The 10,509-nt window shown below is 42.0% G+C and overlaps 1 protein-coding gene across 1 annotated transcript; it reads left to right on the top strand.

Annotated features, from left to right (window-relative positions):
* Window positions 1-1,526: 1,526 nt before the first annotated feature.
* PURB (purine rich element binding protein B) lies at window positions 1,527-10,094 on the top strand. Its single transcript, XM_004008260.6, has one exon. The coding sequence runs from the start codon at window positions 1,676-1,678 to the stop codon at window positions 2,588-2,590; it is 915 nt and encodes a 304-aa protein (XP_004008309.3). The 5' UTR covers window positions 1,527-1,675; the 3' UTR covers window positions 2,591-10,094.
* Window positions 10,095-10,509: the final 415 nt, after the last annotated feature.

Raw genomic sequence — 10,509 nt, forward strand, 5'->3', positions numbered from 1 at the left:
CTGTGTTGTTGAGAGGTATTATTCTAATTTTGTTTGTTTGGGTCTTTTTTATGAATCAGGACAAAGGATGATTAAACACTTGGGGAGGGGCTCCCCAGTGGTTTGGTCTCAGAACTTCCAGTATAGGGGACCCAGGCTGGAGAACTAATATCCCTCATGACACATCCAAAAAAGAGGGAAAACGTGGGGAGTGCTTCTTCTGTACCAGGTGAAGTGCTTAACGTGCATTATCTCACTTAATTCTTATAGCAACTCCACAAGATAGTTACTATTATTCCTATTTAACGAGTTATGCAACTAAGGCTTAAGAAGTTAATTGACATACCCAAAACCTCACAACCAGTATGGGATTCAGACCCAGGCAGAATGACTCTTAGCACACACCTCCTCCCATCGAAAGATACACATTTTACTTTTTTTTTTTTTTTTAAATATTTATTAATTAGGCTGGGCTTCCCTGGTGGGTCAATTGGTAAAGAAGCCGCCTTCAACGCGGGAGACCTGGGTTCAATCCCTGGGTTGGGAAGATCTCCTAGAGAAGGGAACAGCTACCCACTCCAGTATTCTGGCCTGGAGAATTCTATGGACTGTACAGTCCATGGGGTTGCAAAGAGTAGGACACGACTGAGCGACTTTCATTTTCACTTTATTTGGCTGTTGCCGGTCTTAGCTGCAGCATTGAGATCTTTAGTTACAAGTGAACTCTTGGTTGAAACATGTGGGATCTAGCCCCTTATATTGGGAGCATGGAATCTCAGCCACCAAACCACCAGAAGTCCCATTTTTCACTTTTTAAATCCATTCCTGTTTCTCCACACAATGTAACACATGGAACAAGTATTCTTCCAAGTTAACGTGTAAAATGGTTACCAGTCCCTGTACATACGTGTTTTATAAAAATTAACTCCTTTCCTAAACTCTCCATCCCCACTACCACTACTTAGTTCAGGCCATCATTTTATCTTACGCCGTTGAGACGGTGATGATGTTACCAAGCATGTTCCAGGCACTATGTACGGTATTCCAAGAACTAAGAGTACGTATTTATTGAGCACTCACTATAACTCGGTCATTTTGCTAAATATCACTCACGGATTCTTATACAGCAATCCTATTAGGTTAGTTTGGAGTATCCCCAACATCTTCCTTCCTTCAATTCCTCTTTCATAAATAATAACTGTACTCCGGTGTAATCTCCCTAGAATAAACCGCATTTATATAAAGCGTAATTTGAATCACTTTCGGCTATCTTGTAAAACCACCACCACAAACAAGATGCAGACTGTTTCCGTCGCCCGTAAGCTTCCAGAGTTCCTTCCCAGTTTACCCACCCGGGTCTCCAGGGTCCCCAAATCCCCGCGGACCCGTGACGTCACTGCCCTGCGCCCCGCAGCCGCCGCCTTGCGCGGCGCTTCCGGCAGCGAGGACATGGGGGCGGGGCGGGGCGGCGTCACGGAGGCGCGCGCCGGAAGCTGGCCCGGCGGAAGTGGCGGGGCGGGGCGCGGGGGCGATGGGGGGGCGGCGGCGGCGGCTGCCGGCGATGAACAGCGGGCGCGCGTGAGCGGGCCGGCGAGCGAGGCTGGGGGGCCCGGGAGAGCGAGCCGCAGGGCGGAGGGCAGGGGCGCGAGCGCGGCGGGCGGCGGGCGGCGGCCTGGGCGCGGCGGCGGCCGAGAAGATGGCGGACGGCGACAGCGGCAGCGAGCGCGGCGGTGGCGGGCCCGGCGGCTTCCAGCCCGCGTCCCGCGGCGGCGGCGAGCAGGAGACGCAGGAGCTGGCCTCGAAGCGGCTGGACATCCAGAACAAACGCTTCTACCTAGATGTGAAGCAGAACGCCAAAGGCCGCTTCCTCAAGATCGCCGAGGTGGGCGCGGGCGGCTCCAAGAGCCGCCTCACGCTGTCCATGGCGGTGGCCGCCGAATTCCGTGACTACCTGGGCGACTTCATCGAGCATTACGCGCAGCTGGGCCCCAGCAGCCCGGAGCAAGTGGCGGCGGCGGCGGGCGCCGAGGAGGGCGGTGGGCCGCGGCGCGCGCTCAAGAGCGAGTTCCTGGTGCGCGAGAACCGCAAGTACTACCTGGACCTCAAGGAGAACCAGCGCGGCCGCTTCCTGCGCATCCGTCAGACGGTCAACCGCGGCGGCGGTGGCCCCGGACCCGGCGGCCTGCAGAGCGGCCAGACCATTGCGCTACCCGCGCAGGGCCTCATAGAGTTCCGCGACGCGTTGGCCAAGCTCATCGACGACTACGGCGGCGAGGACGACGAGCTGGCGGGTGGCCCGGGCGGCGGCGCCGGAGGCCCTGGGGGCGGCCTGTACGGGGAGCTCCCGGAAGGCACTTCCATCACGGTGGACTCCAAGCGTTTCTTCTTCGACGTGGGCTGTAACAAGTACGGAGTGTTCCTGCGCGTGAGCGAGGTGAAGCCGTCCTACCGCAACGCCATCACGGTCCCTTTCAAGGCCTGGGGCAAGTTCGGGGGCGCGTTTTGCCGGTATGCGGATGAGATGAAAGAGATCCAGGAGCGGCAGAGGGATAAGCTTTATGAGCGACGCGGCGGGGACGAGTCAGAGGGAGAGGAGGTGGATGAGGATTGAAACGTGCGGCTTCCTCCCCTACGGGCCTCCCCACCCCACCACCGTCTCCTTGGCTAGAGAGCTCCCCTTCCTATTCATCCCCAGTGAGCTAGTGGAGGGGAAGCAAGGGAGGCCCCGGAGGAGGAAAACAATTTTAAATAATATAGTTAATTAAGAGAAATAACCATAAGAGAACAGTCAGGACAATTAGAGAAAAGCGGTAAAGTTCCAAGGAATTGACAGCAACCTGCAAAGAGAGGACAACAGTGTCTCCTCACCTGAGCAGAAGTCTCAGCTTCTCTTCTTTCCCAGCTAAGATTCCTAAATCCATCGGGATAACCCTGGATGGGAGAGATCCTGCACGCTGGCCAAGGAACACCTCGAGTTACCCAGACCCGTTGATGACAGCTCAATTTGTGTTACATTTGGGTAACCTGGTCTAAAGATCTTTCTAGACCTCATTGTTGCAGTGTCTATCCCTTCACCTCCATTGAAATCAGCGTTTTGGATCTAGATCTTCATGGAATTCTTGCGAAGAGAGAGGCCTTTGCAGTTACCCAGTCCTGAGGGTACAAGTTTCATGAAAAGGAATGCAACTTTACGTAATCATAGACAGGGCAAAATAAGAATTCAAGAAGCCACCAGGGACAGAAACAAATTGGATCCAGTTTTAAATGGTTTTGCATAGAACCTGGACAAAGGCCCATGTCTTGTCTTTGCAGAATTATTTTCCGGGATGCAAATGGATTCAGATGTCAGTCCTTGAACTAGAATCCCTTACTATAATGTTTTGGAAGTTGGCAGATTTTTTTCAAAGATAAAAGCAGTTTTACATTGGGGGTTGCTGAGGTAGGCACAAGAAGAAATCAGGCATAAAGCACAAGGAAAACTGTTTGAGTGGATTGGTTGCTGCTCACTAAAGTTCTTCCCCGATCTCCAAATATGGAGGTCATGGCTTAGATATGAATGAGAGCCAGATACCCGTGGCTCCACTGTGTGAGCCAGTGAATTATGGCTAATTCGGCTGTTTCGGCCACTGGTTGGCTGGATTTTAAACCATAAAACTTGAACATCTTTACAAAAGGAACATTGTGGCTACAAGCCTGAGCTTTAACGGAATATAAGTCCACACAGAAAAGTTGGAAGTAACCAAAACTGAAGTCATCTACCTTCAGTTTAATCTGTGGATTTGTTCAAATACTAAAGATCCTCAGGTCCAGAATTCCAGCATCATTTATTCTTTTAAAATAAATTTTTAAGAACTTGGTCCATTGTATCAGTACCTCACAATCAAAGTTGGCAAATGGTGGATGAGTGATTCAAGCAGCGTGCCCTTTGAAGCTGAAATCCATTTGAATGGAGCTGAAATGAACGTGAATATGCTGACTATATCCTGGAAGCATTTTTATACCATCTTGAAATTTCAACAAACTGGCTTTTGCCAGTTTATCCAGCTGTCTTTCAAGAATAAAAGTTGGGGTTTTCAAGGATCGCCTCTTCTATATTTTAAATGGATTTTCAGTATGATTTTTACTAATCAAGTTAATCCCACCCCATCAAAAGGTATTCCTAGAAGTGTCATAGACCTAGGTAACTTTGAATTGAATGGGAGCTAATGGTCTTTCCAAAGTTTTCAGGTATACTTTGTGCGACACCTTCTCAACAAGGAGGCAAGTAACCCCACCTCCACAATCTTAGTTTCTTTTTTTTTAAACTGCATGCCTGCCCTTTATTTGAGCTGCCTTTTAATTTATTGCATACCTTTTTATTATCTTATTTTGGTATTATTCAATCTACAATCTTTTTGTATTTATTGGGAAATAAGTAATATACAAAAAGGTCGTTTTCATGAATTGTGGCTGAGAGGGAGGGAATAATTGTGTATATAAAATTAGGCTTTTTTAAAAAATTAGATTTGATTCAGAATATCACTGATCTTAGACTTTTTTGTTTTTAAAAAGTGGAAGAGCCACAAACATTGGTGCCCTTTTCAGACTATTTCTCTACTCATCATCCACAGTAGACTTTTTAAACAGATTTTTTTTAAGCTTTTCTTTTTTTAAAAAAAATTTTTCTCCGTTGCAAAGAATGTTTCCTAAATTGTATGGGAGCAATAGTATTTTTGATGTTTTAATGACATCTGTATACTTGTACTGTATTTTGTACTACAAGGCAGCTGTTTTCAATAATGTCCTGCTGTATTTACCTATGTGTTTTGAGTGTTTATTTCTTTGCTGCGGAGAACAAATCCCTAAATAGTTTTAGTAAAGGGGCTGAGAAGAAGCTAGCATTATTAGGTTTGCATAAACTCTTTATAAGTTTCAAACTCTGAGGCAGCAATGAAGATTAAAGTTGCAGCTCTTAGTTGATTGCTGTAACTTTTTCATTTTCAAAACATGTATAATTCCTGTATAGACCAACTTGTTTTCTTGCTTCAGTGGTGGTTCTGTTGCTCAGCTGCAGTGAGCCAGTTCAATTTTGCAAAGGTGCAGTACCTCTCCTTTTTAAGGGGTTGGTTTATTCTTTTTTCTTTTCTTTTTGTTTGGCTGAATTGCAGTAACTAGCCTTGCCTTTCTACTCTGTAGAAATGACAGGGTCTTCACAATCCTTCACCAGTGGCTACTAAGCTATAATTAGCTGAATAGAAAGAATGTGGAAGTGGTCTGAGGCATATAGAGTATATGCCAAGAACACTACCATATATGGCATCAGCTTTGGTTACCAGAGAAATTTTCTTAGTCATTAGACCATATAACAGTAATATATCATATGTAAATCTTTAGATATCAATTTGAGAATCCTCCAAAAAAAGGAGCAAAGAATGCATAAGCTATGTGTTGGAAAAAGTAATTTATATTAAAATTTTGACCTGCCTATGTAAGATTAAATGGTAAATGTCATAGTGGTGGGTTTTTAAGTCTTAACCGATCTCAAAGGTTTGTTTCTCCTGCGGGGGGTGGTTCATTGTCTCTCTTCTCGCTGCAGGAAGATTACAGGAGGATGTGGATTAATTGTAGCATTCACTGGTCCTCATTCAGTGCTAGGGACAATAGAAATCTGCAAAGCACAGACTACACTTGCGGTGTGTGGTTTGTTAAACAAAGTGATATTAACAGGCTGGCTTTCAGAACTCATTCATAAATACTGCCTATTAAAGGAAATGATCTTTGTTAATTCCAGTCAGAAAATAGCATTACACAGACTATGAAAGCAATTTGTGTTTTGTCTTTCAGCCGCTACTATGAACAGTGATTTAGGACTGTTTTTCAACTTTGGCAAACATCCCAGCTAATCATGTGTTCAAAACAGTCATATTCCTGAGAAGTGGGAAACAAATTCTTTTTCGGAGAATTGGTAGAATGGCTGTTTCTCAAACTGCTGCAGACATGAGAAATTTTAAGATCAAAAATTTGTGATGAGATACTACTCTCGCCTTCTGGTTTCTATTGTCCCTACCTTTCATTCAAGTAGAATGGCAGTTCTAGTCAGCAGAGAAAGTTTTCAGTGCATATGCTGCACAGTACACAGTGTAGATCTGTATGGCACCAAAAATCAAAGTGAAAACCAAACCAAAAACCCAGACACCCTATGTTACTATGGGAGGCATGTAGGTGGTATAAATGACTGTAGCTGTGATACACACATGGCTACTTGTCAAGTCACTTTCCATAATTATTTACTGCAAAATGATTGAGGCTTTGGTGCAGGCAGGCTGTTAACCTATTGCTTCCCTGTTACCTCTCTATCACTTTGCAATAAATTGCAGGTCTTTTAAGAGATTCAAGCTTCAGTTTTCTCAAAAAACAAAACAATTATCCTGGCTTATCTGAAAATGCAGGGTTGTGGGCAAAAGAGGCTGGTTATAATAATGCCCTCATATTGAGTGGTCTGTAAATGGCTGCACACTTCAGGCACTATAGTTGCTGAGGATGCTTTGTTAAATGTGACCTTGACTGGCTTTACAGGAGGTAGAATGTGCTCTCCACAAGGTATTAAAAGGTAACTATCCATTTGTGTCTACCTTGCTCTTGAGGTGGATGAACTTGAGAAGCTTGAGTGTGTAAGCCATGCACATAGGTATTCTTCACTGTAAATTTTGTTTTCATTTTTAACCCAGTTATGGTACTTTGTCCAATGCACAGCTGATCTCTCAGTAGATATTCATTTGAGAATAGTGTGGCCTTGATCTGTGAGAAGGGGAAGAAGAGAAGTGACTTTTTGCTTATGTAAAAATGACTCTTTGTCGAGAGGCATTCTGTAGCACTCTTGGTATCTAATGTGGTCGGTCTCCTTGTTTATTGGGGAAAGTTAATGTTTTTGACCCTGGAGTTATTAATTCAATTGAGTTGTCTTCTATTTTTAGGAAGTATCAGAATTGCTCTGATAAGTAAGAAAGTAGACTGCTTTGATGTCCAATCTCAGGTTTTAGAATACATATAGTGGTGTAAAATTCCACTGTTAACTCTTAAAACAATTTTAATTTCGTATCCCCTAAAAGTCACCTGCATAAGGCGTGTTCAAAGAGCAGCGCCTCCCATCTTTTTGCTCCTTTTCCATTTTGTACTTCACTTGAGAAAGTGTCAAGTGATTTTTTTCCTTGTGTATTTCCATTTTAGCCCTGACATATTTCTCAAAGATAAAGCACTTTTTGATCATGAAATACATGGAATCTGTGTGTGATGTGGATCATGGTTTCTCAGGCTCCCCTAGATAATTTGCTTTTGAATATTGTTTTAACTCTGTATAAGAAAAGTAGAAATCTTTGCTAATGTTAGAAAGTTTGTATTACTGATCTAGAATGCATTTTGCTAGTTTCCAATGGACGGGAGAGTAAACAATGCTGCATTCACAATTTAATAAGTTACTTTCCCTTGAGCCTTAAGGTAACTTTTTTTTTCTGTCAATACGGCACTGAAGTTACAGTAAATGAATGAAATTGCCAGTTTTCAGGGTTGGTTTTAGAGTACTGTAAATCAATTAGCTGTCTTCCTAAACAGTTAACTATTCCCATTGAATAAACTGGATAATGGGGCCAGGGGGTGGGTGGTGATTGTAGAAAAAGAAAACTACCACATTTACCTAAAAAATACATGTATAGACACAAAAGTACATGACAGTGCCCCATTTGGAATTCCAGGCATAAGGTGGAAATGGAAATTATAACCTCATTTCCCCTGTTTTTAATCTAGAAAAACAAAGTCTTTAATTTTCAAATGGTAACCCCCAAAAGCTTCAAGTTGAATGATGACTTCTCTTGATATGTTTACCTGCTATTTAGTTAAAGTCGCTGTTCGCAGCCCTCAGTCTTAAAACTTAGTTTCATTACTGATGGGTTTAACAGACTCTTACTTAATAAATGTGGTCCAATTGTCAGGATGAAAATTAAATTTGAAAAATATTGCATCATGAAGACATTAGTAATTTCTAGATATCTAGAAATTGATATCTAGTTGATATCTGTACCCCTGATCCAAGTTAAGACCTTTATGAATGTATTTTATATTTCCTAATGAAATAGGGAATATGCCATCAATGTAATCGCCTTTATTTGCAATCTTTTACTGTTCATTTGAAAATTAACTTATTCCTCTTGAATTAGACATTGCAGTGGGGATAGGTAAAGCCATGTTAAAATAACAGCAAATGCTGTATTGGTAGTGTCACTGCTTAGTAGGAGTTCTACTTACAGGAGGGCAAAGCTTTATCTGATGCAGAAATGTTATTTTTTTCCATAGGTGATTCTAACATGGTTTGATGAAAGAGTATGACTGTACTTTTTTAACATGGGATTTTGAGTCTAGGAGCAAATTTCATTTTCCCCATATTATATATAAAATGCCTACTGACATGGATAAGAGAGGGCTGATCATACCTTTAGTGTGATGAAATGTGGGCCCAGAGTATTGGAGAGAAAGCAATAAACCTATCCAAGTTAATTGTCCACTAGCATATTGAAGAAGACATGAGTTTGTCTTTTTTCCTTCCCTACTTCAAAGACATCAGTGGGTAAATCTTTCAAGAAAATTTATGTAGATCGTCTCTTATTTCTTAAACTCTCATCCCCATTCCTTGCTCTATATTACAAGATCAAGCCTGCTCAAAAAATCTTTATTATACATATGCGGAAGTGGAGTGGCAAGTGGTAGGTTTCTTCCCTTTTAAAATTCCTTTTCCAAGGACATATATAACTGCAGGTAGAGAAAGAAAATTGAAAAACAGAAACATCTGTATTGTAGAAGTTTGAGACTTGCATCTTAATCTGTTCAGATATGAGGCATAAACCCTTTTCTCCTAGCCCACATGTCACTTCTGTTTCAAAAGCTGCCTGTATTCCTAGAAGCTAATAGATTGGGCAGAAGTCTAGAAACTGATTTTAAAAGTACAGGGCATACTTGAGAGTTGTGCATGTTATAGTAGGAGGCAAGTAAATTTGAGTTTTTTCCACTGATTATGAATAATTGGAATAATAGCTGTGGTTATCAATATATTTGGGCTCCTCTTTTTCTAAAGTTCTAAAATGATTAATATTTATTCTGTCTTGCACCTCTATGCAGATGATTTTCCCAAGTCCATTTTTAGAAGTCTGTCCATCTTCTGACATATTTCCAAATAACACACTTTCTTTAGTAACCTTCACTGCCAGTCAGATCTACCAGGGGTTTCCTTAGACTAGATGATTCTTCATTCCAAAGTTGGGACTGATGTCCTGCCCATAGAGAATCTACAGACATAATTAGAATGAATTAAAACCAAATCTTGATAGGAGACAGCTTCCTGATCTAGATGTACAACTAGAGTTGAGGTTGGAAGTTACTTTAAAGAGGGTTTTTTGGGATGTCTTCAGTCTCTGTAAATATCCAAATGCTTGTGCATTGTAAACCAAGTGTGTACTCCTATGTATGAATTTGTAGAACTGATTTCTGCTTCAAGAGAAGCTGCACCTTTAATTTTATAAGGTCCCCTCCACCTGTTACCCTATAAATATTTGTAAATAGAACACTAAAATTTGTAGTGATAGGATCAATTTGGGAATATCTGCTGAGAGACCAAAAAGTTCATTTTTTTAAGTACCTTGGTTAAAGAGTAAAGATTATTCCTCTTATTTTTTAAAAGAAGAATGCACTTTAACAAACACAGCTGCATGGGCAATTCAAACAAATCCGTGAAGTGCAGTACCCATTCAGAACTCATACTTCCTGGAAACCATTCAAAAGCATAGTCTAGACGGGCTGTTGATCTCACTGCCTGGAGGTTGAAGCTGATTCCGGTCAATTTTGAGACGAGCAGGGCTGCTTCAAAAGAACAATGTGAATACAGCCAAAAGCTTCAGTCAGTCTGTAAAATGGCGGGTCCCGTATTTACCACTAACTATCAAAACTGACAGAAAAACTCATAGAGAAAAAAGAATCCTTACTGCTGGTGTGCACTCCTTACAATAACAGACTTTTGCAAATGGAGTTTTACAGTCTATATTTAAAAAATTGTATGTTTGTAACAAATAAAGTATGCGGAAACGTGAATGACAGTCTTGTGTTGGTTGTCTCTCATTTAAGGAATTACGTGTTGACTGGGAGGGAAGTACCACACGCCATCTACTGGGGTTCATAAATGGGTCTGGAATTGGGTGAGTTTCCACTTGAAGTGACTTAAAAGCTGTTCGCACATTTCACCTGAAATACAGCCATTTAGTTCCAGACCCTCTGGGCTTACATAACCCTTTTCTAGTTAGTAAGCAGTCTATGGAGTAAATCAAAGTTGCAAATGGTTTGATGCTTTGGTTCATATTCCAGAGGAAGTGCTTGTTGCTTCCCCTAATTTCTTTCTCTTCTACCTGTTCTTAGGCCCTATCACTTCAAATGGCTGTAAAGAAACTCATGTGTTCACTTGTCGTTTATCATAACTAACTGCTTAGAAAGTGGGTTAAACCAGTGTTGTATACC

The sequence above is a fragment of the Ovis aries genome, chromosome 4 (genome assembly GCF_016772045.2).
Source record: "Ovis aries strain OAR_USU_Benz2616 breed Rambouillet chromosome 4, ARS-UI_Ramb_v3.0, whole genome shotgun sequence".
NCBI classification, from domain to species: Eukaryota; Metazoa; Chordata; class Mammalia; order Artiodactyla; family Bovidae; genus Ovis; species Ovis aries.